A 27,696-nucleotide genomic window follows, 5' to 3' on the forward strand; every position below is an offset into this window, starting at 1 on the left:
ATATTTTGTACTCACAGGGGCGTATATGCAGGTACTGGGTACATACCTCTGTCTACGGCGTTAAAATCATAAGTTCTGCAAGTGATACATAGTTATACAGTGTAATTTATGTAATTTAAAAGGAATCCAATTTAATTGCAAATTTAATGGGTCTCATCCAAGGTCTGGACCCTTTGTATTTTACATAAATTTGTATAAATGTGTTTTGATTTTTTTTTTTTTCCTATATCTTCGCCTGTGCCCACTTACATACCTACATATCTAGGATTACGTATACAGTGTTTATTGCTCGAATACAACTTATATTCACCTACAATATAGTTAGGCTAATATATCCCACACTCCAGGACATATATAATTTCCCATGCACGTTGTAGATCCCAACTTGCCCGTTTTGAAGCCAAAGGGTCAGAAGGCTTGGTTCCGAGATCATCCCCGTCATCCCCCATCATCCCTCTCTCCGCATGACAATAACTATATGGAGTCACCGTGGGGTTCCCCCTTTTCTTTTCTTTCCTTTCACCAAGCCTCAACATGAATACAGTACTCGCTCAGCCCTTCTCTGAGGGCAAACAGATCAAACTCCCCGAACCCGGCCCCTCGTCTCATTTCCGGCATCATAATGGAAATTTGGATCCCTTTTCGCCTGTGAACGAAAATGGAAGTTTCGAATTCGATCGAGTCTTGAAGACAGGGAAAGTCTCTCGCCGAGTCAAGCATAAACATGTCTTTCGCGCCTCGTGGAAAGCAGCCTACCTCGTCCTCAGACCGAACCTCCTTTCCGTATACAAAGACGAGGAAACCACTCGCCTCCGAGTCTCCATTTCCCTATCTGAAGTGACCGCCGTCGCGCCCGTCAAGTCCCCGCGATCGGGCCGGCGGCATGTTTTCGGTGTTTTTACTCCATCTACGAATTACCGCTTCGAAGCCCTGACCGAACGCGATGCCGAGGACTGGATTAATCGCATCCGTGCCGAGACCCCAGGCGACGAGGACGAGCAAGCTTTCCTGGCTTTGACCCAAAAGCGCGAACCCCCCACCATCCACAAACAACTCGTTGATGAGACAACCGATCCCTCCGACTTCGATCACACTGGCTGCGCTAGCTCTCCCGAGCCACGCCATGCATTGTCCCCACGCAGCAAAAATGCCCAGAGACTCCCTTACATCCAAGATTACTCCGGCAACGAAATGACCTCGTTTTCAGAGTTCTCCGATGGACCTGCGCCAGCACCCAACAGCCGCCTACGATCTATGCGCTCCCTCAATTCACTGTCCGTTCCAGCAGAGGATAAACAAGGACCCCGGCCGTCAACATCTATACTCCGAGACACAAACAAACAGTCAGAACTGGGCATCCTGCGTGACCCAGAGCGGGTCATCTGCCAGGGGTACCTGCAGGGGCTACGTATCCAAGGGACCGTGCGCCAATGGAAACGACTCTGGGTTGTGCTTCGACCTAAGAGTCTAGCCTTCTACAAGGATGAATCGGAGTACGCAGCCATCAAGATCATCCCCATGTCTCAAGTATTTGATGCCGCAGAAGTGGACCCTCTGTCGAGATCCAAGACCTTTTGCATGCAGATCATCGCCGAAGAAAAGACCTATCGACTTTGCGCCCCAGAGGAAGAGTCCCTCGCGCGCTGGCTAGGTTCATTGAAAAGCATTCTTGCTGCGCGCAGGAGATTGGATCCTTCTATGGGAACTTCCGTATCATGACCCTCACTCTACGCAGTAGAGCCTGTTTTATTACTCTACCTATTCCTATTCCCTTCGCTTCATCTTCCCCACATCTCAGCGGCCCTCTTTCTTCATCTTTTACCTTTTCCATCTTTTCTTTCAATATACCCAGGTTGGTGATTTCGTTTTGACTACTCGTCTCGTGGTGAGTTCGGAGTCTTCACGGCACAGATTGGCGTTAGTACCTTCGTTGCACATTCAGTGGGTGAAGGGGATTTCTTTCTCATCACGAAGCTACCCAGCTTTTTTTCTACCTTTCATTTCTTCAACACCCTTGTCTCTTGATTTCATTCATCGAGGCGATGCATACTCATCGTGCATCCATCCTTCTCACTGTCAAGTCTGGCATTTTCCCTTGTCTGTCTTCTTCCATTTCATTGTCTATATTGAGCACCTATTATGTATCATATTACTTCGGGCCGTAGTACTCTAGTGCATAATATTAATACCGACGAGAAACATTACGTTGAACCCTTTGCAGCGAGAGAATCCGATACGGTTCTCCCAGTTCAGATACACCGTTTAGGTGTCTTTTTTTTGAGATATTTTCTAGAGGCTTAATTTGTGAAAGCGACTTTTCCATGTATAACCTGGGACTTCAATTCAACAGAACGTTGGTACCATACCTTTGGTTCATACAATGGCTCAGGGCTATACAATCCATGACGCCAATGAATGAATTTCGTGAGAAACTTGTGATTGAGAATCCCAGTTAATTTGCAGTAACTAACATGCTTGGGATAGCTTCAAACCCTAATTCAGCCTGCATGCCAAGGATCTTGGACTCCTTTGGAGTCGAGATTAGCGCCTCGTGCAGTTTAACACTTTTATCACATATTCCTACATACGACTTGATGCAAGCTGTATCACCGCATTCCCTCCATTTTTTCTTGTTTCCGTTCCTGTTGCCATCGCCAACTTTTATCTGTATCTATAGGGGTATAGGGTGAGAGTTATCGGCTTTCGAATCTAAATCTCAATGCGAGAAACGTGACGTCTACTAGAATAGTCAGCCAATATATAACTCATGGGTGGATTCGTGTGCAAGACTTTTGCTATTATTTACGGTCTATACACTGCCTTCGTCCTCTTTTATGTTGTTTTATTCCAAGGTTAGTTGATTCTATTAGTACTATGCCAGCTATAGGGAGTAAGTATCAGATCAGGCAGAGCCTCCCGCGGATTAGACAGAGCGTAGCGTGGATAGGGCCTATACTTCCTTTTTTAACCTTTACTTTTATATATTACACTTAGTTCTATCAACTGTCATATAGTATCTCACATATCCCTTCAAAAACGTATTTTTTTAATACATTGGGCCTATTATTTTCGTCACTTGAGCGGCATTTTTGGCACTTTGCTTCTATGTTTATCTTTTATTTAGTTCTTTCATTAGTACTCGTTATAGCATCGTTAAATGATAAGATGACGCTCTAGGGCGGCCGGAAATCTTGCGTGGATATACATACCAAAGCCATTATCAAAATACCGCCATTCAGTAGTATGGCCTTCCGTCCTTAAAGATCCTCAATAGACGAACACGTTGTTTGGTTATGTGGACAGTCAACCGAAACCTATGAAATGCATGCGCGGAGGTGGAGCCAATGAGAATGAGAATGTTGTTGAATGGCTCTATAATCTATATTGGGACTACCAGCCCTTCGGCTAGGTAGCGAAGGGTAGCCGGAAAAGATGCTAAATTGTTATATGAACAAGCTACAGTGTGTAGCGATAAATACAAAAACCTCCCTAGGCTCAAACTAACGCATTTCCTCTTCTTCAACAGGAATGCTGTTATACTCGCCCGAGAAGGATCTGCCTGCTCCATCGGTAGTAGCAAGATCGTCCTCAGGCTTACTCTCGTGTTGCACAACCAAGAACGACGAGACCACGATAGCTGCTCCAACCCAGTACAAGGGGCTGGAGTATTGTGACTGTAGGACCATCTGTCCAATCAAGGAGAGCGGGATAGTCATACTGAGCCCAACTGTCACGATAAGCGGCGTGGTAAGAAGCATAGCGTAAGCCCAAGCAATATCAGAGACAAATGACGCAAGCGCGTTAGACTGATAGATGTGAGGTTAGTCAACTAATAATCAAAGGTGAGCAAGAGAGTTGGGAGTCATACCAGAATGATGAACCACACTCGCGACGCTTCGGGCAAGGAGAAGGTCTCCATTCCAGTCCAGTGCATGATGAAGAAACCCGGCCACAGAAAGATAATGTTGAAGAATCCAACTAGTCCAAAGAACAGTGGCATGTTTACCCGGGACTCGTCGCCAACTTGTTTCTTCATCACGACAGTGTAAAGACCGTACATGATGGCACTGAACGCCGCCATGGCATCGCCGAGAGCAATCTCCCCTGTGGACTTGTGGGGGAATGAACCCTCACTGCCATCTCCAGCATCACCTGTGTCTGACGCAGAGAGATCTACGCGCGAAATCAGGATAATGCCAATCAAAGAAGCTATGACACCCATGAATTTGCGCATAGTGAATTTCTCAACACGGAACAGGGCGCCGAAGACCATGGTCCACACACCTAAGCGAGTAAGAGTGAGAATTGGATTTTGGACATATATAGATAGGGGAATCCTTACCACTGGTGGAAGTTAGAATGGTTGTGCTTCCCACTGACGTGAATTGAAGGCACCCCATGGCAAAGTAATTCGCCTATCCAGAAACACTTCCGTTAGTTCACTTCCAACACATAAGATACCACATCAAGAGGTGTACGACATACGGTAAACTATAATAGGTTAGCCAGCTGGTCATATATCCAAACTTTAAGGTTGTTTGCTTACCCAAAGAAGACAAAACTGAATACTGAGTCTAGCCGTTGCTTTGAGCCCTAGCTTTCCACTTGGAGGATCCTGTCTCTCCTGTGCGAATCGCCCACCCTCTTCATCGGAGCCACTGCGCAGCATGCTCTCCTCCTCGGCCTTGGGATCATGCGAATCCAAATGATTCAAAAAGCTCTTTATCGAAGTGATCTTAGAGAGTTTCCCATGGCGCCAAAGTGCGAATGTTCGACGAGCGACAATTATAAGGAGGGGCATCATAAACATGGACGTATTCGTATAAGTGACGAAGAAAGGTTTCGGGTAGGTTCTATCGGCGAAGATGGTCTGGATGGCATTCGATGTGTAATTAGCCATATGTTTGCAGCAGTATATGCCTTGTGGGTTATGAATTATGAATCAAAAAAGAGGGCGCGCATACACTTCCAAGGAAATTCGAGGTCGTCCATAGCACAACCACCACTAGGAGCAGGATGATTCCTAATGTTCGCCGCGCCATCCCTAGCGGCATCACGCCGGGTACCTCAGGAGTGGCCGAGACCATGGTAATTGTAGTTTGTGAGAGGTTTGTGAAAAAGGGTAAATTTGCGTTGCTTGTCAGGGTGTTATCAGGAGCCCCGTGTTGCCGATGTCGCAATCGCTACGTTTGCAGCCGAGGATTCCGAGTTGGACGGAATATCAGTCGGGCTGTCACCTGAAGAGCGATATATATGCGGGGCAGATGAGTGCCACGAGACTTCCTGCCTAAAGAGTGTTGGAAGAGAACACGGGGTTAGATGCCAAGCATTCTCGAGATAAGGGTCCCGGGTGGGGAGAAATGTAGTCGCCGATATTTGATATTAGGGGCATGTTCACCCCCTGCTATCTAGCGAATCATGGAATTCTCCCTGGATTTAATCTAACCTGGTCTACAGCGGGTTGGGAGCATTGGATCTATTCTATACCTATATGTAGAATAAGTATAATGGTCGATATGGATGCAATCCTGGAAAAACCTCAGGTTTACATAACTTGTTGGTATATGCAGCACCAGCATACCGGAATACCGGAGGATTTATTAATCCTCCAATATGCAGTAATATTTCTTATGTAATCAGGATAGTATAAATTGTCAGAATAGTGGATACAGAAAGACAGAGACTTGAATACCATTGATTGGACCCTTATAATACGGAATACCACCTGTGTGGACAGTTATGAGCCCGGATCGCACTGAATGAACCTGCTGTAGTCGAAACACAGCACGATTGAACCCCTGAAGCTGCCGAAAAGAGCAATTGTGAAGCTATTCCCAGCTACCCCTGAATTGTATCTAGCAATGGAGACAGCATCGATTCTCTCCGCCACGAAGGGCGAAAAACTGAAGGATGAAACGCAATGGCGTACCTGGTTCACGAGAGTGAGGTCGTACGCGAGGCAGAAAGGTGTATGGGAGCTGTGTGACCCTGAAGCTGTGATGGCTGAGATCGCTGCTGTATCTACCGCGATAGAGAAGCCACTAATTCGGCCCGACCTCCTTACCGAACCGACAGTCCCCGAGTATCCCGAGGAGGGGGATGCAGAGGAAAAGAAAACCTGGAGAGATCGGATGGACCTTTTTAAAATCAAGTATGCCCGATGGCAAAGCGAGGCGAAAGGACTGGCCGATGTTAACGAGTATATCTTGATATACCTAGACCCGGTACACCATCTAGCTATTATACCGCTGGAGACGCCTTATGAGAGACTGGTCTATTTGAAATCCCGTTTCGCCCAGACGGTCACGTACCGAGAAGAGATCCGAATGAAATGGAGATATTTCTCTACCTAAAGACTAACGGGAGATATCGAGCAGTGGATCCAGAAGTGGGACTCGATGAGAGAATTGACGATTAGTCTTAGAATCGATGATAGTAATCCGAATCGAGACTTTATATACGCAGTAAAGGACGTACTGCTAATGTGGTGGTAAGCATAATACCAGGACATTATCGCTGATGGGAAGCCGGTCGATACTCGAGTCCTTATCGAGTCCTTCCGTGCGATGAATAACGATATTGGTGTGAAGACAGTGTCGTCGATAAACGCCCCGAAAAGCGCATTCTCTACCTAGTAAGGTTATTAAGAAGCGAAGCCGGATACCCCGTACGAGAAACGGAGGTGTCCCTGCGGCGATAGGCACCCACAGCATTCTGTGCGTACGTGCTGGACTGTGAATGAAGTAATCCGCCCGGAAGGGAAGCCTATAGACTAGAGAAAGGTGGACCGCGTAAATGAGTAACTGTTAAAGGATCTAGGATGGAAGAAGTGGGTGGATAAGACGATAGCAGGAGCTAAACCGAAAGCCGACCGGCCCGAGCCGAAGGTTGAATCGGCTAATGTCCTAACCAGCTTTATTACGATGACGAAGCATGCCCTATCCGCTAGCGAGGTGTCGCTTTGAGATAGATGGATCCTCGATTCGGGATCGAGCGCGCACGTGTGTAATAATAAGGACCTATTCGTTAACCTTCGGCCCGACGCGATAGAATTGAAGACGGGAGATGGATCTACCTGAGTACTCGGTCGAGGCACGGTCCGCTTAATAGGAAAGCACCCCCAGAGGGGACGAATGGAGATCACGTTAAGCGACGCACTCTATTCGCCGACGTTTCACACTAACCTGGTGTCGTACGCGTAATTAAAGAAGAAGGGTGGCACGTGGTGCCAGGAGACGAACTGTATCCGAGACCCTAATAAGAACCCGGTCGTTAGCGTACGATTATGGGACTAATTTGATCTATGGATTTTTGACCAGCCCGACGAAGCGCTCCCCCCATAGCAAGCATTCGCTGCTACCCCGTAAAGAGCAGTAACGACACCGAGGAAGTCAGTTAAGACGCAGGAATCGAAGGCTTCGGTGGAGCTCTGGCATAGAAGGTTCGCGCATATCGATCGGAAGACGGTAGTAAAGCTTGCTATAATGGTCGACGGTGTTAATATCCAGGAAGAGAAGCTGATAACGCCGACAGCGACGTCGGGATCGAGATCGGTACCGATAGGAGAAGAAGCACCACTGTGCGCGACGTGTTATATCGGGAGGGCACCGAGACAGATCTCTCGACGGCCTATAGGACGCACGTTTAGACGATTCGGAAGGATTCATTTCGATCTGATACAGCTACCGCCAGCGTATAATAAGCATAGATGGATCTCTCACTTCTATATCGAGGGAGTTAGATTTCACTGGCTGATGACACACGAGATGAAACCAGAGTGTCAGTTAGCTATTAACCAGTTTATTGAACTAGCTAAGAATCAGTGGAATTTGCCTATTAAGGCATTCCACTACGATAATGAGCTTTCAGCAGGTAAGAAGGCCGAATATAGTCTAACGAGCGACGGTATCCTAATCTATCATACCCCGCCAGCACACGCGGAAATGAACGGATACGCTGAGAGATCTGGTGGCATGATAATCGTCCGAATGCGGATGCTAGCGCTCGAAGGGAAGCTTCCGAAGGAATTATGGCCCTATTTCGCCGGTGCCGCCGTGTGGATGCTAAACCGTACCCCGACGTATATTGCTTCCGAGAATCGGTGGATCATACCGTGGGAGGAAGTGCGGAAGGAGTTCTTAAAGGGCGCGATTCCACCCTGAATTAATCTCGCGAAAGTGAGGTTATACGGAAGCTTAGCGTACTGTCGAATTGAACACTAGGTGAAGTCAGATAAGATGAATCCTCGCGCAGAAGTTAGATTCCTAGTTAGATACGTGGCGTCTAATATCTATTAGATCTGGTTTCCACACTTAGGAAAAGTGAGGCATATCAGGGATGCTATTATAGATGAATCTCGTAAATACACACCGGATTATGAGAAATTCCAGCCGATTCCTATGCCGCTAGCCAAGGAGCTAGAAGAGATCTCACTCGCTGAGATTACCGAACTGGTAAACCGTGAATTAGCGAGTCGGGAACCTGTCGGGATACTGGAAAGGACTCGCGAGGAAGATGACCGGGAAGATCGCGAGCAGTAAGCTCCCCCACCACTAGAAGCCCCGCGGGATGAAGACGAAAACGAAGATAACGAGACCTTTCGGCCCGACGACGAAGGAAATGTGACCTTTCGGCCCGAAGATAAAGAAAATGAGGCTACTCGCACCACCCTAAGTCAGGGGGTGAGAGATACTACCCCACCTTAGGGGGTGAGTACCTAGGTAAGCATGCCTAGACTGCGACAATGCCCATTAAAGTGGAGACACTTTTAGCGTCGCCAAGAAATATGCGGGCACTCTTGGCAAAGTGAATATTGCCAAGAACTAGTTATGTACATAAAATAGCCTAATAGGGCAATTCCTGCATTAATTTTGCATAATGGTGGGCGATGGGCGTTAGATTTCAAAAGGCCCACGGGCCGTGGACACTTTCTAGTGCCCATGGACGGGCGATGTCGCAGTCTAAGCATGCCTACCCCGATAGGACCGCCGAGAATGGCGATAGGTGAAATCTAAGAGAGAAGCGAACCCCAGAAAGCAGTGCCAGGTGCTTTCCCGGCCGAGGACCTGCCCCCGCTGCCGAATACGCCTCCGCACGAGCCCGAATCGGACGCTGACCCTGGTTAGGGGGTGGATATAGGTGATTAGGATGATCATCTAATAGAAGACCAGGCCCAGTAAGAAGAAGATCGGACTAATGAAAGTGAAGAGGACGATCTAGAAAGACAGCTATAATCTGAATTGCTAGCACTAAGCAGAGAAATCAACAGTAGTGTAGACGTCAGTAACATACTGATAGGAAATCGTACGCGTAGAGCACGAAGAGATGACGATTACGCCTACGCGACTACGATCAAGATAGCTCCAGAAGGAGAAGAACCGCCCGCCTTCCTACACGCTTTCGCGGTAGGTTTATACGCCGAGAAACCAGATACCCGTCGTCACCGAGACGACCTTCTACCGCCCCCGAAACACTGGAAAGAGGTCCTAAATCACCCTTTTCAGTAAGGATTTCTCGCAGCAGCAGCGAAGGAAATAAGGTCGTTAGCCGAGAAAGAGACGTTTGAGGTTATCGAGAAACTAAGAGACCGAGGAGTACAGATACTGCCGTTAATGTGGGTCTTTACCTACAAATTTGATGCGGACGGATACCTGGTGAAGTTTAAAGCCCGCATTTGCGTACGTGGAGACCTCGAAACGATCACGTACCAGGAAAAGAGAGCTGCGACACTAGCAGTAAGGACCGTAAGGATGATCTTCGCTTTAGTCGCCGCATTTGATCTGAATCTGCGACAGCGGGACGCTGTTACCGCGTTCTTGAACAGTAAGCTGGAGTAAGAGACGTACTCGCATATGCCAGAAGGATTTTAGATCCCAGGGAAGTGCTGGAAGTTACGGCGAGCACTGTACGGACTACGGATCTCGCCGAGACTATGGCAGTAAGAAGCTTCGAAGGTGCTACGAAAGCTAGGACTAAAGTAAGCACCCGAGGATCCCTGTGTGTTTACTGGGGATGGAATTTTAGTCTTCTTTTACGTGGATGATATCTTAATTACTAGTCATCCTGACGTTAAGAAGCAGGCTGACCAGCTGGAAAGAGATCTGGAATCGCACTGGGAACTGACAGATCATGGAGAAGCAGCATGGTTTTTGAATATCCGGATACTCCGAGATAGAAGACAAAAGAAATTATGGCTATGCCAAGATAGCTATGTGATAAGCATCGCGAATCGATTTAATCTGATAGACCGACCACCGGTCTATACACCACTGCCTATCGAAGAATTGACTCCCTACACGGGTGCCGTAACCCCACAGGAGATCCTATTATACCAGAAGAAAGTGGGATCCGCAGGGTATACGACGACGATCACCCGACCCGACGCTATAAAAGCGACCGCACGATTAGCTCAATTTTTGATAAATCCTGGACCGGAACACCAGAGAGCTGCTGATAGAGTCATTACGTATCTGTATACCACGCGAAATCTCGCGATCGAGTATAGTGCCGAGGTCGAAATGGACTCGATTCAGTTCGCTAGCGATGCTTCGTACGGAGACCACTAGGATAGGAAGAGCTCCGCAGGGTATATTTACCAGGCGTACGGAGGCCCGGTCGACTGGAAAGCGACTAAATAGCCGACCGTAACGACGTCCACCACGGAAGCCGAGCTGCTCGGGCTATCTGAAGCCGGAAAGCAGGTTTAATGGTGGCGCCGACTACTCGAAAGCCTTGGTTTTATTCCATCCCACCACCTGACGATCGATTGCGATAACGAAAGGACGATTGGATTATTGACGAGCGAAGACACGGCGTTTAAAACGAAGCTTCGGCACGTGGATATTCATCGGCACTGGCTTCGGTAAGAAGTTCGGGAAGGAAGGATTCGCGTGCGATGGGTAGCGACAGCGAGCATGGTTACCGACGGACTGACGAAGCTGCTATCTCGGCAGAAGCACGAGAATTTTCTCAGGATGCTGAGGATGGTAGATATCAGCTATATGCTGGTTTAGATGAGAAGAGACAGCGATCCCATACTGGGACCGCTGAGGGGGTGTGTTGGTATATGCAGCACCAGCATACCGGAATACCGGAGGATTTATTAATCCTCCAATATGCAGTAATATTTCTTATGTAATCAGGATAGTATAAATTGTCAGAATAGTGGATACAGAAAGACAGAGACTTGAATACCATTGATTGGACCCTTATAATACGGAATACCACCTGTGTGGACATAACTCAAGGCATACTATCCAGAGATGAGATGCAACGTAAATAAAAAAATTCAGACAATAAGATTGTATACGTCAAACAGAACAAAGCTAGGGTTAGGGGACTCCCATCTAACTAATTTATGGGTGATACTTTTAGCTTATTAAAATATTGCCAAGACTCGCCTTCTTTCCTTCCATGTTCGATCGCTTCTAAATAACAAACGTGTACATTGAATATAGGGCAGTTTGCTCAAATGTCCCCTAATACTCGTATTTACATTTACAACATACGATAAGTACACATGTCCAATGGCTGCCATTAGGGGTAATCGGTCCTGATAATCGATCACCTGATGGTGGATTTATGTACTTTGATATAATACGCGACCAACTGCCTATTGCAGAAAAACGAAGATGGTATTGCATTAAGCCCAAAAAAGACACTGCCTGCATAGAACTGAATCCACAACTGAAACCAAGACATCTACAAGACACCGGGGGAAGGGCAAGGTCACCCGAAGCAAAACCCCTTGGTCTCCTCTACAGACTTAGAACCGGAGACTAAACAGATAGTAGGAAAAAGGAAAGACAAAGGAAATAGGTCGCTGGAACATCATGTGAATGGGAAGGGTATATCAACAGGCACAGCCATCACGGTCATTGTCTAGATGGATGTTGATCGGGTCGCTGAATTCACCGCTGAATTCTTCGGCCTCTTCCTGGGCAAGTGCACTCCGCGCGATAACTAAATAGTGATTAGCGAACCTGAAAAAGAACAGTGATTTTTGACAGAACAGCTAGGTAGTGGAATTTGACTCACCTTCAAATGCTTGCTCAACGTTGATAGCTTCCTTGGCACTAGTCTCGAAGTAGGGAATGTTACCCTTCGATTGGCAGAAAGTCATAGCCCGTTTTGAGGAGATCATACGCTTGTTCTCCTCTACATCGACCTTGTTGCCGATCACAACCTGCACATGACCATCAGCACGGACCAACATATCATTCTTGCTTGCTACGGCGCACGAGATAAGGAAAAGGAATGCGGGAGCACTACTTACGAATGGGAAACTCTCTGGATCTCTCGGGCTTGCCTGGATCAAGAACTCGTCACGCCAGCTGTCGAGAGCCTCAAAACTCTTAGAGTTGTTCACATCGTAGACCAGCACACAGCAGTCAGCTCCACGGTAGAAGGCGACTCCCAATGACTGAAACCGTTCTTGGCCTGCAGTATCCCAAATCTGACACCAAGTCAGTTATTACCCCTCATGACGATTGTGCTGGGGTCTCCAAAGCCTTACCTGCATTGTCACCAGTCGGTCGTCGACGAGAACTTCCTTTGTGAGGAAATCAGCTCCGATAGTGGCTTTGTAGCTTCCACTGAACTTCTTGTTGACCTATTGATCTCGGAAAATTGCATGTTAGCGGTTGGAGGGACTCGTCACCGACCGCGGTACGGCCGCAGAGAGGTAGTTGGGGGCGAGGTTGAACGGACATATTGGTTCATCAAACTTGTTTTTCCGACACCGCTGTCACCAAGGATGATAACCTAGATTTTCAAAAATGCGGCAGTCAGCAAAAAGTCCATTTTTTGAAGGATTCGGTGCTCCTAACACGGAGCAGGTGCGGAGATCATACCTTGAGGAGCACCTTCTTCCTTGACGCCATGGTTGGGAATCGGTCAAGTGACCGAGTCTAAATGTGCGAGGGATAAACAAGAAATTTGTTATTAAGCAGAGAGCTGTGATCAGCCTGCACTAAGCCTTTATAAAACAGATAAGGACAAGGCAGTTGGGGAGTTGGGGTCGGGTTGCAGTTGGATTCGATGATGCATGAGGGCTGGGCGGTGGAGCGGGCGGTGGGCAATTGATAACGATTAGCACCGCATCTCGCTCCCGAGGCGGCAACCAACTCCACTTCATCACATTCAAGTTCATTCCCATTTGCTTGGGAAGGCTTATGGCCCACTGGAGGGAGGAGTACTTGGCTGCCCTGACAGTCCGAGATCAGCGAGAAAAAGCAAATGCTACCCTTTACGATGCCTGTCAGACTATCAGTAATGCTCTTTGTTGATCGATTGCAACTGACATCATTTACCAAATCTAGATGCCCAGCTTGCAGATCGCACCAGCAAACTAGCAACAGCAGCAAAATGCGCTAGCCCCGCAACATCGCAGAGCGAAGCTCAACCCACCGTTCCATCTCCTATAGTTCCTCTATCCAGAAAGCAACGACCGACGGAGCCAGGTTCTACCCCGAACGATCTTCTCAATACTACCCGTGCAGACTTGTCCGAGGCACAGCGATTCCGCTCAGAATTACAAGACCGCTTGAATCGAGTGAATACAGAAGCGGAAATACTTCGCAAGAAGAGTTTCCAAGAGGGTCGACGAATCAACGCCTTGGAAAGCGAGAGAGCGCATTTAAAGCTACGACTGCAAGACAGAGATGCGGAGCTGAAAGGGAAGGCCAAGCTGCTAGAGGTAGGCTGTTTTGATATCTACATAAGCTTTCCAATCACGCAAGGGGTAGGCGAGGGAAAGTGGCTAACATGAGTTATGTACATTTCTGCAGGATTTCCAAGATGAACTTGCGACACTAAATCTTCAGCTTAATATGGCCGAAGAACGATCAAGTCGACTCAAAAATGAGAACCAAGACCTGGTTGATCGTTGGATGGCCAGAATGGGCCAAGAAGCCGAGGCCATGAACGATGCATCAAAGTATTCCTGACTAGTCCCAATGCACCGAGCAGGCTACGGAGCAAGGTTGCTAGAAGAGACTGAAGCATAGCTTCTATGGCATTTAGATTTTGAATCGTGATAGTTAGCCCCTTAGATGGAATGCGAAAGCTCTAGATACATGATCATGCAGCCTACATGAAGACTTGCTGATCCTTCCACTAAGTGCTTGAACAGCAAGTGCTGTACCATGCTTGCGGTTCATGATATTATTCCCTATAATTGGAAAGCTATACAAATAACCAGCCGCCCAACCGTCATCGTCCTTCTGCAATTCCTTGATTCCCAAAGTCCTGATACCTGTATACATCCATCGAGTTGCATACGATAAGCCGCATTGCCGCCACGAATTCCAATACTCTCCTGCACTCGCTCCTTAAGTATATAGTGGCCCGATCCATCTTAGATCGCATGCCAATTGGTGACACGCCCAATGTTTATACACTGTAGTTCCGAATATTGAGGTGTGGGAGGCTAAGCCGCGCTTCTCACTGCAAGGGCCTGAGCTTGAAGAGACGATCCAGTTTATACAGGTCAAATTGTCGGAAAATGGTATCATACAACAACTCAACAGGGAAAGTATATCCAAAAACGGACAAGGTAATGTACAAAAGTCCCAAAAAACCAAAAAAGTATGTGCCATGCCAATATACCAAACAAGCAGCCATTGAAGACTATGACATGTTATCAATGAATGCTTTCAGCCGAGAGCTGTCTTTAGTGGCAATGAAATATGTACCGCCAACGTCAGTCCAGCTCACGTTGTTCGACCAGTAATTCTTCTGCTGGACCTTGAGGAGATTGATCGGAGAGTTCAGGTTGCGAGACTGGATTTTGTGACCAGCAGGAACAAAAGACTTGAGCGAGACGATTTTGCAGCCTTCTTTCATATCCAAAAAGTGGTTGATCAGTTCATTGTTCAGTTGGGGGGTGAAAGCCTGGTTGTTGATGAGCACCACATCAGCCCGCTTCAAGACGCTGGTGATACTCTCCTGCTCAAGGAAGTCGCCTCGAACAAGATGAGTTTTGCCTGGCGCGATTCCCCACAGCCGGCATCGGGCCTTGAATTCGGATTGCTGCAAATCTGCCAAATCACATGCGTTTGACATCATCTCGCAACCCCAACTCTCACAGCCAACCTCAAGTGCCGCCTGAAGAACGACATTACCTACGCCCGAGCCAAGATCGACAAAGACCTGACCAGATTTGAGCTTGGTTTCTTTGAAAATTGTGCTGATAAAGCGAGGGAGAAGCTCTCCGTAGACGTTGTCTGTGCCATTCTCGTATTGCCGGAGGGACTCCACTTGAGGGGATACCGTGCGCGAGTAGATTTGAGTGAGAATTCTTTCCACCCAAGGTAAACCAATGCCTTGTTTTGAATCCAAATGCTTCGTAAGACTGCCGTTGGCCCTTAACCGCTGGATGGCCTTATTGTAATCATCGACAGCTTCCCGAAATTGGGTCTCGGATGTTACAGCTAGAGCCCGGCGCAATCGGCGCTTGATCCCAGTCGTCTCGTCGTTAAACTGATTCGCCTCTTCGCTGGGGATGTAATTATCGGCGACCGTTTCGATGACCTGAACAATGTCGTCGATAGGTCGGAATTCGTCATTTTCTCGGGGAACCACAGAGTCATATCTAGGCAAGCAATAATTTAGCATATTGGTACCCAAAAATCAATGGTACAACCAAAGAACGTACCTCTCCTGTTGCGAAGCACTGGGGTATTGCAGGAGAATCTCTTTGGGCTTGCCCTCGGCGCTAAAGGCGGGTTTGAATTTGCCGGCCTTTTTGCCCGACGTTATATCCGCAGCATGTATCATTTTAAATGGGCGAGATCCTTCTTCCGAAAACGCTTTCACCGAGCGGAGACGCCGATTCGGGTCGGGTTCGGCGCTGGCGCTGGTCCTCGCACGCTTGTGCACTTCAAAAGAGGCCTCGCTGTCGCTTGCGTCATCGTCGCTCGAGAGTCGTTGTTCGGGTGTCGGCCGTTTCCGAATGCGCGAGGGAGTACTCTGTCGTTTTGCCGATTGTGCATCCAGGTCACTTGAAACCGATCGAGATTTTAACGCCTGCGCCTTCCGGTTCCGCTCCGTCGAGGACTGGACTCGAGGCGATCGGGTTTGCGGGGGTTGTGTGACCGAGCGTGTAGGAGCTGCAGGTCGAGTCTGCACGACCTTGCGAATTTGCGCCTTCTTTGGCTGTAGAGAGAAGGCCCCGGCCCCTCCTTTCTGAAGGTGGTCGAAAAAGCCCATATGGATAGGGACAGATGTAAACAACTAATGCAGAAAGAAAATAATGTATGTAAAGTATGCAATGAGAACGATTTAAAGAATGTAAGTATAATGCGAGTAAGATAGGATGAAGTGGGAGAAAGAAAAGAAAAGAGAAGGGCTTATCGATTAAGGCGCCACTCGGGGAAACCACGCGATCCGCGTTCCTTGGCATTTCTCGGCGCTTTTCTCTACAGCGTCATGGATGCCCACATATATTCTACATGTTGCTATATTTAACATGAAATAAGTTGAAAAGTTTGAAAAGCATTTTGAGATCGTACTTGTGGAAGAATGAACCCTGGGGTATCATAATTATTTTTGCTATGTAAATTGCCAGATTCAAACTATGAACACCCTCTATTTCCCTGACTTCTTCTTCGCCAGTCTCTTCTCTGCACGAACATCCTTCTTCATACGAGCATCGACAATCTTGTACTTGCCCTTGACACCCTTAGGACGGCCAGAAATACCACGATTAGGACCCTTGGCCACCACAAGCTTGACTTCTTGCTTGGGCTTCTTCTTGGTTGCCCTGCTCATCAGTCTGGCGATGGCACCGGCCTTGTCCCGCTCGCTGAGAGCATCGTCCTCTGCCAGAAGGGCTGACTTCTTGCGCAGCTTCTCAAGTCTTTGAGCCGCCTTGTACTTCTTGCGTCCCTGGGCCTCCATCACCTTCTTGATCGGGCGTGCATTGATGGCACGCATCTTTTCTCTGATAGCAGCTGCAGCAGCCTTGGTGATGGGCCGGACAGGCCTGCTGTGCTTGCCCTCATCGTCGAGGAACCATTCGGGAAGACCATCCACGTCGCGGAAGGCAAATCGGTTGAAGCCATCGTCAACAATGTCAGTTGACCTCTTTTCTCCAGTAGCCATTGACTGCGCAAGGGCCATGGCCTCTGCGGTAATGATGTCGATGTCTGTGGGGGGGGAAACACATGTTAGTCAGGACATCATTCATGTTGCGCATCGACTGTAACTTACCCAGCTGGCCATTCGCTTTCAGCGGATCTTTTGGTTCTGTATCTTCTGCCTCGCTCTCATCGGACTCGGTGACCCAGTCATTGTGATTCTTCTTTCCATTCTTCTTTGCGTCCTTCTTGTTCTTTTCTTTGGCGGCAGGGGTCTCCTCCTGTTCCTCATCTTCATCCATCGCAAAGATGTTGTCGCTTTCATCATCTTCCTCCTCCACCTCCTGTACCTGTTCCTCTTCTTCCTCCTCCTCACCCCCTTCTAGCCCTTGGAAGATATCTTGATCGAAGAACATGGAGGCATTGTTTGAGAGTTTCTTAGCCTCAAGAGCTTGATTTGCAGCAGTAGTTTCGTCATCCGAATCCTCCTCCTCCTCGTCACTGCTGCCTTTCTCTCTGTCAGAGAAGCCCTCCCACTCATCAACCTCGTATTGTTTGCGTGTCTTCTTAGCACGCAATTTCGAATCTTTGTCCTCCATGCGGCCGGTGTACTGGTTGTACATTTGGTCAAGCTCCCTTTCAAGGCGGTCCTCCTCGTCGTCGCTTTCTTCGGTTTCAGACTCATATTCGTTTTCACTCTCGCTCTCAGCGGGAAGATCACGAGCATTAACAACCGCATCTCTGGCGTTCTCACGGTCGACGCGTCTCAAAGTGAACGTGGTGTCGTCGCCTGTCATACCAAGTTGCTCCATACCAATTTCCATGGGGGTGGTCATGTTCATCTGCATGCGAAGGATATCCTTGCGCTTCTTTTCATTCTCCTTGCGCCTTTCCTTCTTGCCCTTGGTGGTCTGCTGCTCTCGCATGCGGATCAAGTCTTCCTGGATCTGCAGTTCTTCGTCCATGGGGGCCACCTCGGCTACTTCTTCTGTCTCGCCTTCTGTGGTGGGCTTCTTTTTGACGACAAGTCCGAACTTCTCACGACACTTGATACGCCATCTGAGCAAGTTTCGGAACTCCTTTTGCCCAGGATCTTCAAATCCTCACAGCAAGTTCGGATCTCCTCAGTTGTTTCCTCCAAACGTTCCAGTGTGGACAACGCAAGATCTCCACCTGGCGGTTGTTGGAAGCTAAGTTTGTTGTAGCCACCCAGGATAGCGATAGGGTCCGTAGTGTTGATGAAATCCGTCACTGGGAGTTCCTTGTGTTGGGTGTAATCTCCTTCTTCGTAACCTTCACGCTTGCGCTTCTTCTTTTCCGGGTTGAAAACCTTCGCTTCGTAGTTGGGAGTGGGAGCGGTAAGTTCAGCAAAGACGTGCTTCGGGTCGAGGAACTTCGGGTCAATGCGCTTGGGGGCCTTGAATCCACGGCAAACGACGAAAATTTCGGCAGAGACATTTCGGGACGAAGGAGGCTTGGTTGCCTCGACGGAGTTGAACAGCTGCTTGAAAACCCACAGCAGGGGGTTGTAATCCTTAGACCGGAAGACCTTGGTAACGAAGGTTCCGCCCTCGCCCAAGAAATCAGTAGCCAGTCTCAGGGACTCCAAAACTAGTTCGGCCTGGGAGAAAGCATCCTGAACCCACGCGGCACCAACGTTAGGAGCACCATCGTGAAGTACGACATCTGCTTTCCAGTGCTTGATGTGAGATCGGATCGTTGCGCGACACTTGTCCGTTGTGATATCGCTCTGGAAAGTAATGGCTCGAGGAATCGGCTTGATAGGGGAGAGATCGACACCAATGATAAGACTCTGCGCAGGCATGTACTCTGCGGCGACTTGACACCATGACTGCTCGGCTGTTAGAGAAATACTTTTGGGATGGAAAGTGCCATTTCAGGATACTTACACCAGGCGCAGCGCAAAGATCGATACAAACTCTGCTCTTCTCCAAGAATCCATACTTTTGATTCAATTGGATCAACTTGAAGGCGGCACGGGCTCTGTAACCCTTCTCTTTGGCAAGTCGATACCACTTATCCAAACGACCTTTTCCATGCTGCAAATAGTTAGTATATGAAGTGATGCAAGCTGAGATGAATGGTCTATACCTTTTTCTGGATCGCCATTTTGAAGGAAAGCTGATCTTAATAGACCAGAAAGTCCTTTTCAAATGACTGGGGAAATAGAACGGAATGTATACTTTTTCTATGGAAGAGGATCCGAGAAAAAAAAAGTTGCAATACTTATCGCTCACCGCCTTTGAACCGGTTCTCCAGTTGTCCACACAGGTGGTATTCCGTATTATAAGGGTCCAATCAATGGTATTCAAGTCTCTGTCTTTCTGTATCCACTATTCTGACAATTTATACTATCCTGATTACATAAGAAATATTACTGCATACTGGAGGATTAATAAATCCTCCGGTATTCCGGTATGCTGGTGCTGCATATACCAACACACCCCCTCAGCGGTCCCAGTATGGGATCGCTGTCTCTTCTCATCTAAACCAGCATATAGCTGATATCTACCATCCTCAGCATCCTGAGAAAATTCTCGTGCTTCTGCCGAGATAGCAGCTTCGTCAGTCCGTCGGCAACCATGCTCGCTGTCGCTACCCATCGCACGCGAATCCTTCCTTCCCGAACTTCTTGCCGAAGCCAGTGCCGATGAATATCCACGTGCCGAAGCTTCGTTTCAAACGCCGTGTCTTCGCTCGTCAATAATCCAATCGTCCTTTCGTTGTCGCAATCGATCGTCAGGTGGTGGGATGGAATAAAACCAAGGCTTTCGAGTAGTCGGCGCCACCATTGAACCTGCTTTCCGGCTTCAGATAGCCCGAGCAGCTCGGCTTCCGTGGTGGACGTCGTTACGGTCGGCTGTTTAGTCGCTTTCCAGTCGACCGGGCCTCCGTACGCCTGGCAAATATACCCTGCGGAGCTCTTCCTGTCCTGGTGGTCTCCGTACGAAGCATCGCTAGCGAACTGAATCGAGTCCATTTCGACCTCGGCACTGTACTCGATCGCGAGATTTCGCGTGGTATACAAATACGTAATGACTCTATCAGCAGCTCTCTGGTGTTCCGGTCCAGGATTTGTCAAAAATTGAGCTAATCGTGCGGTCGCTTTTACAGCGTCGGGTCGGGTGATCGTCGTCGCATACCCTGCGGATCCCACTTTCTTCTGGTATAATAGGATCTCCTGTGGGGTTGCGGCACCCGTGTAGGGAGTCAATTCTTCGATAGGCAGTGGTGTATAGACCGGTGGTCGGTCTATCAGATTGAATCGATTCGCGATGCTTGTCACATAGCTATCTTGGCATAGCCATAATTTCTTTTGTCTTCTATCTCGGAGTATCCGGATATTCAAAAACCATGCTGCTTCTCCATGATCTGTCAGTTCCCAGTGCGATTCCAGATCTCTTTCCAGCTGGTCAGCCTGCTTCTTGACGTCAGGATGACTAGCAATTAAGATATCATCCACGTAAAAGAAGACTAAAATTCCATCCCCAGTAAACACACAGGGATCCTCGGGTGCTTGCTTTAGTCCTAGCTTTCGTAGCACCTTCGAAGCTTCTTGCTGCCATAGTCTCGGCGAGATCCGTAGTCCGTACAGTGCTCGCCGTAACTTCCAGCACTTCCCTGGGATCTGAAATCCTTCTGGCATATGCGAGTACGTCTCTTGCTCCAGCTTGCTATTCAAGAACGCGGTAACAGCGTCCCGCTGTCGCAGATTCAGATCAAATGCGGCGACCAAAGCGAAGATCATCCTTGCGGTCCTTGCTGCTAGTGTCGCAGCTCTCTTTTCCTGGTACGTGATCGTTTCGAGGTCTCCACGTACGCAAATGCGGGCTTTGAACTTCACCAGGTATCCGTCCGCATCAAATTTGTAGGTAAAGACCCACATTAACGGCAGTATCTGTACTCCTCGGTCTCTTGGTTTCTCGATAACCTCAAACGTCTCTTTCTCGGCTAACGACCTTATTTCCTTCGCTGCTGCTGCGAGAAATCCTTGCTGAAAAGGGTGATTCAGGACCTCTTTCCAGTGTTTCGGGGGCGGTGGAAGGTCGTCTCGGTGACGACGGGTGTCTGGTTTCTCGGCGTATAAACCTGCCGCGAAAGCGTGTAGGAAGGCGGGCGGTTCTTCTCCTTCTGGAGCTATCTTGATCGTAGTCGCGTAGGCGTAATCGTCATCTCTTCGTGCTCTGCGCGTACGACTTCCTGTCAGTATGTTACTGACGTCTACACTGCTGTTGATTTCTCTGCTTGGTGCTAGCAATTCAGATTGTAGCTGTCTTTCTAGATCGTCCTCTTCACTTTCATTGGTCCGATCTTCTTCTTGCTGGGCCTGGTCTTCTATTAGATGATCATCCTGATCACCTATATCCACCCCCTGACCAGGGTCAGCGTCCGATTCGGGCTCGTGCGGAGGCGTATTCGGCAGCGGGGGTAGGTCCTCGGCCGGGAAAGCACCTGGCACTGCTTTCTGGGGTTCGCTTCTCTCTTGGATTTCACCTATCGCCATTCTCGGCGGTCCTATCGGGGTAGGCATGCTTGCCTGGGTACTCACCCCCTGAGGTGGGGTAGTATCTCTCACCTCCTGACTTAGGGTGGTGCGAATAGCCTCATTTTCTTTATCTTCGGGCCGAAAGGTCTCGTTATCTTCGTTTTCGTCTTCATCCCGCGGGGCTTCTGGTGGTGGGGGAGCTTGCTGCTCGCGATCTTCCTGGTCATCTTCCTCGCGAGTCCTTTCCAGTATCCCGACAGGTTCCCGACTCGCTAATTCACGGTTTACCAGTTCGGTAATCTCAGCGAGTGAGATCTCTTCTGGCTCCTTGGCTAGCGGCATAGGAATCGGCTGGAATTTCTCATAATCCGGTGTGTATTTACGAGATTCATCTATGATAGCATCCCTGATATGCCTCACTTTTCCTGAGTGTGGAAACCAGATCTGATAGATATTGGACGCCACGTATCCAACTAGGAATCCAACTTCTGCGCGAGGATTCATCTTATCTGACTTCACCTGGTGTTCAATTCGACAGTACGCTAAGCTTCCGTATAACCTCACTTTCGCGAGATTGATTCGGGGTGGAATCGCGCCCTTTAAGAACTCCTTCCGCACTTCCTCCCACGGTATGATCCACCGATTCTCGGAAGCAATGTACGTCGGGGTACGGTTCAGCATCCACACGGCGGCACCGGCGAAATAGGGCCATAATTCCTTCGGAAGCTTCCCTTCGAGCGCTAGCATCCGCATTCGGACGATTATCATGCCACCAGATCTCTCGGCGTATCCGTTCATTTCCGCGTGTGCTGGCGGGGTATGATAGATTAGGATACCGTCGCTCGTTAGACTGTATTCGGCCTTCTTGCCTGCTGAAAGCTCATTGTCGTAGTGAAATGCCTTGATAGGCAAATTCCACTGATTCTTAGCTAGTTCAACAAACTGGTTGATAGCTAACTGACACTCTGGTTTCATCTCGTGTGTCATCAGCCAGTGAAATCTAACTCCCTCGATATAGAAGTGAGAGATCCATCTATGCTTATTGTACGCTGGCGGTAGCTGTATCAGATCGAAATGAATCCTTCCGAATCGTCCAAACGTGCGTCCTATAGGCCGTCGAGAGATCTGTCTCGGTGCCCTCCCGATACAACACGTCGCGCACAGTGGTGCTTCTTCTCCTATCGGTACCGATCTCGATCCCGACGTCGCTGTCGGCGTTGTCAGCTTCTCTTCCTGGATATTGACACCGTCGACCATTGTAGCAAGCTTTGCTACCGTCTTCCGATCGATATGCGCGAACCTTCTATGCCAGAGCTCCACCGAAGCCTTCGATTCCTGCGTCTTGACTGACTTCCTCGGTGTCGATGCTGCTCTTTGCGGGGTAGCAGCGAATGCTTGCTGTGGGGGGAGCGCTTCGTCGGGCTGGTCAAAAATCCATAGATCAAATTGGTCCCATAATCGTACGCTAACGACCGGGTTCTTATTAGGGTCTCGGATACAGTTCGTCTCCTGGCACCACGTGCCACCCTTCTTCTTCAATTGCGCGTACGACACCAGGTTGGTGTGAAACGTCGGCGAATAGAGTGCGTCGCTTAACGTGATCTCCATTCGTCCCCTCTGGGGGTGCTTTCCTATCAAGCGGACCGTGCCTCGACCGAGTACTCGGGTAGATCCATCTCCCGTCTTCAATTCTATCGCGTCGGGCCGAAGGTTAATGAATAGGTCCTTGTTATTGCACACGTGCGCGCTCGATCCCGAATCGAGGATCCATCTATCTCGAAGCGACACCTCGCTAGCGGATAGGGCATGCTTCGTCATCGTAATAAAGCTGGTTAGGACATTGGCCGATTTAACCTTCGGCTCGGGCCGGTCGGCTTTCGGTTTAGCTCCTGCTATCGTCTTGTCCACCCACTTCTTCCATCCTGGATCCTTTGACAGTTGCTCATTTGCGCGGTCCACCTTTCTCTGGTCTATAGGCTTCCCTTCCGGGCGGATTGCTTCATTCACAGTCCAGCACGTACGCACAGAATGCTGTGGGTGCCTATCGCCGCAGGGACACCTCCGTTTCTCGTACGGGGTATCCGGCTTCGCTTCTTGATAACCTTGCCAGGTAGAGAATGCGCTTTTCGGGGCGTTTGTCGACGACACTGTCTTCACACCAATATCGTTGTTCATCGCACGGAAGGACTCGATAAGGACTCGAGTATCGACCGGCTTCCCATCAGCGACAATGTCCTGGTATTGTGCTTGCCACCACATTGGCAGTACGTCCTTTACTGCGTATACAAAGTCTCGATTCGGATTACTATCATCGATTCCAAGACTAATCGTCAATTCTCTCATCGAGTCCCACTTCTGGATCCATTGCTCGATATCTCCCGTTGGTCTTTGGGTAGAGAAATATCTCCATTTCATTCGAATCTCTTCTCGGTACGTGACCGTCTGGGCGAAACGGGATTTCAAATAGACCAGTCTCTCATAAGGCGTCTCCAGCGGTATAATAGCTAGATGGTGTACCGGGTCTAGGTATATCAAGATATACTCGTTGACATCGGCCAGTCCTTTCGCCTCGCTTTGCCATCGGGCATACTTGATTTTAAAAAGGTCCATCCGATCTCTCCAGGTTTTCTTTTCCTCTGCATCCCCCTCCTCGGGATACTCGGGGACTGTCGGTTCGGTAAGGAGGTCGGGCCGAATTGGTGGCTTCTCTATCGCGGTAGATACAGCAGCGATCTCAGCCATCACAGCTTCAGGGTCACACAGCTCCCATACACCTTTCTGCCTCGCGTACGACCTCACTCTCGTGAACCAGGTACGCCATTGCGTTTCATCCTTCAGTTTTTCGCCCTTCGTGGCGGAGAGAATCGATGCTGTCTCCATTGCTAGATACAATTCAGGGGTAGCTGGGAATAGCTCCACAATTGCTCTTTTCGGCAGCTTCAGGGGTTCAATCGTGCTGTGTTTCGACTACAGCAGGTTCATTCAGTGCGATCCGGGCTCATAACTGTCCACACAGGTGGTATTCCGTATTATAAGGGTCCAATCAATGGTATTCAAGTCTCTGTCTTTCTGTATCCACTATTCTGACAATTTATACTATCCTGATTACATAAGAAATATTACTGCATACTGGAGGATTAATAAATCCTCCGGTATTCCGGTATGCTGGTGCTGCATATACCAACACCAGTTTATTGCCTGAGGCCAAAATGTCGGTGCCAGACATGTGACGTGATATCACCAGGCATCCCCCAGTCACTTGTGACGCTTTGTAGATGCTTTGTCACTTGGGTTTTAGCGTCTAACTATAGACCTGATGTTTTCACCCTACCTCCATGACGCCCAAGGGATCTCGCAAGAGAGTGAAGACCAGCCCCTCCGGCGTGGACTCGCCGGCTGGACTGAGCGGTGATGGCCGAGACCGTTCAGACTCCCAGCCACGAGGGTACAATACCGTAAGCTCTTTGTGATCGGAATAGCCAGTTCTTTTTTCTTGTTTACTAATTACCTATCGTTTATATAGAGCTGGTATCCCGGGTCCTGGTCTTCCATTGCGAGAGTATCTAAGGCAGCCCCAGTTACCGAGGTTGCCCGTGAGAGCATTTCAGCCGCCAAAACTGTAGCATCGAGCGTCACGAACTCATCGACCTCTTTTATTGATACCCCAACAAAGAACCGTCATCCTTCCATTCAACTTACGCGAAAAGCGGGCGCCTCGACCAGGTCTCTGCCTGCCAACGCTACCACCACACGGGTCAACATCGCATCGGATGGTTCAGCTTCCACACCGGCTGCCGACGATATCGAAGATCCTAGGACTGTAGAACCGGCAACATCCGATAAAGAAGCACCGATCGAGAGTGATGTCAAGCCGCTAGAAGAACAAACCAAGGAACAGGAGGCTACCCCTAACATCGACCCCAGCATATCGCATGCGGGATCTGCAGAGGTCCCTGAACAATCTAGTGGTTGGCTCTCATGGATCTATGGACCATCGGCTACACCTCAAGGTGATGCGAATATTCCAGAATCCACACAAGCCGAGGAATCTCCGTTGGCGGAAAGCCAAATGGCAGAGCAGGGTGCTCAACCTATTGTGAAAGACTATACAGCACGGGAAGAAGAACTGGAACCAGAATCAGAGCAGGCCAAAGATACCGTTGAAGCCGCCACATCCCAGAAGCGATCGTGGCTCCAGATTTGGTATGGTACAAATACACCGAACAAGCAAGAAGACGCACTATCTACAGAATCCACAACCCTCCTTCCCGCGAATTCTACCGAGGCCCCCAACACAAACATGGCACCACAAGATCCCCCAGATGAGCCAACAGAACCAGCTGGTGGATCACAGACCCCCGTCGGAACCACGAGGTCATCCGGCTGGTCGTTTTGGTCCAAAGATCCAAACAAAGATGGACCCTCCGATAAACCACAGGAAGGCGAAGCTATCGAGGCATCAATGGGACCGAAATCCCTATCAAAAGATACAGCACTTGAATCAGATACAGAAGCAAATATCAAGATAACCCAGAAAGGCAGTATTAAAATCAAGCCCTCAAAAGATAACCGTCTCAAAAGTGGATCTGGGCCCGCCGCCGAAGGAACTTCTACATCTATGCCGCCCGTTGAGCCTCGACCAGCCGATACCGCGGCCTCAAAACATTTACAGCAAATTCTCCCCAACCAAGTACTGCCGAAGTTCGAAGAAACCTACCCATTTGAGCAATCACCCTCCATTTTACAGAGCCTCGGTCGACTCTTGCATTATGGGAAAGGACCAGAGATTAGGCACGTCAGCAGGGTCAGAGATCCGCTGCTTGTGAAACGTGCTTTGGCTATTGGTGTTCATGGATATTTCCCTGCCCCATTCATTCGAAATCTTCTCGGACAACCCACAGGGACATCCATCCGGTTCTCCAATATGGCAGCAGATGCCATCCGGAAGTACACAGAGAGCCATGGCTACTCGTGCGATATTGAGAAGATCGCATTAGAAGGAGAAGGCCGCATTACGGAGCGAGTGGATCTCCTGTGGAAGCTACTTCTGAATTGGATGGAGGAGATCCGGAAGGCTGATTTCGTCATGTTTGCATGTCACAGCCAAGGTGTGCCAGTAACGATCATGCTAGTTGCAAAGTTGATACAGTTTGGCTGTCTAGACGCCAAACGAGTCGGCATCTGCGCTATGGCAGGTGTGAACCTCGGCCCCTTCCCGGATTATCGCTCTCGATGGATCAGTGGCTCGGCTGGAGAGCTATTCGAGTTTGCACTGCCTTTCAGCAAGGTCTCGAAAGAGTACGAAGCTGCTCTTAAATGTGCCCTCAATTTTGGTGTGCGCATCTCTTATATCGGAAGTATCGACGATCAACTCGTTTCACTGGAGGTGAGTACATATATTGATACTCAGACATCTATCAAATAGCTAACTCGCCGCCAGTCCTCCCTCTTCTCGCCCATAGCGCACCCTTACGTCTACCGCGCTGTCTTCGTGGATGGCCGAGTCCACGCTCCAAGCTTGTAAGCAGGCCCCATCTCGATCAACAATGAAATACTAATATGAAAACACAGCCTCTCTCATCTAGTTGGCTTCGCCCTCAAGCTTCGAAACCTTGGTATCTCAGACCACGGTCTAATCCGCGAACTAAGCACCCCATTAGCAGGAAGTCTATACTCAGGAGAGGGACATTCTCGGCTGTACGACGATGAAGCCGTGTACTCGTATGTAACAATCATGGATCCCTACGCACATCCAAAACTGACACCATCTTCCAGCATGGCTATAGAATTCGCACTCGAGACTTCTTCCGTCCCAGACTCCGCGCTCAGCGTCAAGCGAGCCAGCAGCTCCGTCACACCAAACCCGTACATTCTCCCCTTCGCCATGCGCGGTCTTCTGGAAGAGGAATATGTGCGCCAGGAACTACACGACGAGACTATGGAACTGCTCAGACAATTTGACGATTGGAAGCCTTCTAGTAAGGCCCTGAAAGATGTAAAGTTTCGACTAGAAGGTATCCGGTCCAAGCTCTAGCTAGGCTTGTTAGCCAATGATTAGAAGGTATCTTGCTCTGCATGGGGATTTGATATTAGCGGTTTGTTAGATATGGA

At 48.9% G+C, this 27,696-nt stretch overlaps 11 protein-coding genes across 11 annotated transcripts; 6 read left to right on the forward strand and 5 right to left on the reverse strand.

The window, feature by feature from the left end:
• Positions 1–534: 534 nt before the first annotated feature.
• On the forward strand, positions 535–1,719 carry N7447_007702 (PH domain-containing protein; the record flags this gene model as incomplete). Its single annotated transcript, XM_057231964.1, has 1 exon — positions 535–1,719. The coding sequence occupies one exon, from the start codon at positions 535–537 to the stop codon at positions 1,717–1,719; it is 1,185 nt and encodes a 394-aa protein (XP_057083729.1).
• Positions 1,720–3,500: 1,781 nt separating this feature from the next.
• N7447_007703 (DMT family transporter) lies at positions 3,501–5,087 on the reverse strand (the record flags this gene model as incomplete). The annotated part of the gene is made up of 6 exons (XM_057231965.1): positions 3,501–3,806; positions 3,869–4,284; positions 4,343–4,415; positions 4,486–4,491; positions 4,547–4,870; positions 4,965–5,087. 6 exons carry the CDS (start codon positions 5,085–5,087, stop codon positions 3,501–3,503), a joined length of 1,248 nt encoding a protein of 415 aa, XP_057083730.1.
• A 774-nt stretch (positions 5,088–5,861) lies between these two features.
• On the forward strand, positions 5,862–6,353 carry N7447_007704 (uncharacterized protein; the record flags this gene model as incomplete). The annotated part of the gene is made up of 1 exon (XM_057231966.1): positions 5,862–6,353. One exon carries the CDS (start codon positions 5,862–5,864, stop codon positions 6,351–6,353), a length of 492 nt encoding a protein of 163 aa, XP_057083731.1.
• Positions 6,354–7,766: 1,413 nt separating this feature from the next.
• N7447_007705 (uncharacterized protein) lies at positions 7,767–8,162 on the forward strand (the record flags this gene model as incomplete). The annotated part of the gene is made up of 1 exon (XM_057231967.1): positions 7,767–8,162. One exon carries the CDS (start codon positions 7,767–7,769, stop codon positions 8,160–8,162), a length of 396 nt encoding a protein of 131 aa, XP_057083732.1.
• A 237-nt stretch (positions 8,163–8,399) lies between these two features.
• Positions 8,400–8,540, forward strand: N7447_007706 (uncharacterized protein; the record flags this gene model as incomplete). The annotated part of the gene is made up of 1 exon (XM_057231968.1): positions 8,400–8,540. The coding sequence occupies one exon, from the start codon at positions 8,400–8,402 to the stop codon at positions 8,538–8,540; it is 141 nt and encodes a 46-aa protein (XP_057083733.1).
• A 3,311-nt stretch (positions 8,541–11,851) lies between these two features.
• On the reverse strand, positions 11,852–12,912 carry rab7 (Rab family GTPase YPT7; the record flags this gene model as incomplete). The annotated part of the gene is made up of 5 exons (XM_057231969.1): positions 12,852–12,912; positions 12,709–12,762; positions 12,515–12,610; positions 12,037–12,454; positions 11,852–11,961 (listed from the first exon to the last, which is right to left on the reverse strand). The coding sequence occupies exons 1-5, from the start codon at positions 12,879–12,881 to the stop codon at positions 11,852–11,854; spliced, it is 708 nt and encodes a 235-aa protein (XP_057083734.1). The 5' UTR covers positions 12,882–12,912.
• Positions 12,913–13,172: 260 nt separating this feature from the next.
• On the forward strand, positions 13,173–13,946 carry N7447_007708 (ATG16 family protein; the record flags this gene model as incomplete). Its single annotated transcript, XM_057231970.1, has 3 exons — positions 13,173–13,257; positions 13,320–13,696; positions 13,788–13,946. The coding sequence occupies 3 exons, from the start codon at positions 13,173–13,175 to the stop codon at positions 13,944–13,946; spliced, it is 621 nt and encodes a 206-aa protein (XP_057083735.1).
• A 682-nt stretch (positions 13,947–14,628) lies between these two features.
• On the reverse strand, positions 14,629–16,209 carry dot1 (histone methyltransferase DOT1; the record flags this gene model as incomplete). The annotated part of the gene is made up of 2 exons (XM_057231971.1): positions 14,629–15,592; positions 15,656–16,209. The coding sequence occupies 2 exons, from the start codon at positions 16,207–16,209 to the stop codon at positions 14,629–14,631; spliced, it is 1,518 nt and encodes a 505-aa protein (XP_057083736.1).
• A 378-nt stretch (positions 16,210–16,587) lies between these two features.
• On the reverse strand, positions 16,588–19,208 carry spb1 (rRNA methyltransferase spb1; the record flags this gene model as incomplete). The annotated part of the gene is made up of 5 exons (XM_057231972.1): positions 16,588–17,147; positions 17,212–18,171; positions 18,222–18,930; positions 18,989–19,138; positions 19,191–19,208. The coding sequence occupies 5 exons, from the start codon at positions 19,206–19,208 to the stop codon at positions 16,588–16,590; spliced, it is 2,397 nt and encodes a 798-aa protein (XP_057083737.1).
• A 376-nt stretch (positions 19,209–19,584) lies between these two features.
• N7447_007711 (Ty1/Copia family ribonuclease HI) lies at positions 19,585–24,465 on the reverse strand (the record flags this gene model as incomplete). The annotated part of the gene is made up of 3 exons (XM_057231973.1): positions 19,585–22,560; positions 22,634–22,793; positions 22,886–24,465. The coding sequence occupies 3 exons, from the start codon at positions 24,463–24,465 to the stop codon at positions 19,585–19,587; spliced, it is 4,716 nt and encodes a 1,571-aa protein (XP_057083738.1).
• A 455-nt stretch (positions 24,466–24,920) lies between these two features.
• On the forward strand, positions 24,921–27,619 carry N7447_007712 (uncharacterized protein; the record flags this gene model as incomplete). The annotated part of the gene is made up of 5 exons (XM_057231974.1): positions 24,921–25,040; positions 25,109–26,971; positions 27,026–27,105; positions 27,157–27,306; positions 27,361–27,619. 5 exons carry the CDS (start codon positions 24,921–24,923, stop codon positions 27,617–27,619), a joined length of 2,472 nt encoding a protein of 823 aa, XP_057083739.1.
• Positions 27,620–27,696: the final 77 nt, after the last annotated feature.

Source organism: Penicillium robsamsonii, assembly GCF_028829455.1.
Source record: "Penicillium robsamsonii strain IBT 29466 chromosome Unknown utg000004l_segment0_segment0, whole genome shotgun sequence".
In the NCBI taxonomy this organism is placed as follows: Eukaryota; Fungi; Ascomycota; class Eurotiomycetes; order Eurotiales; family Aspergillaceae; genus Penicillium; species Penicillium robsamsonii.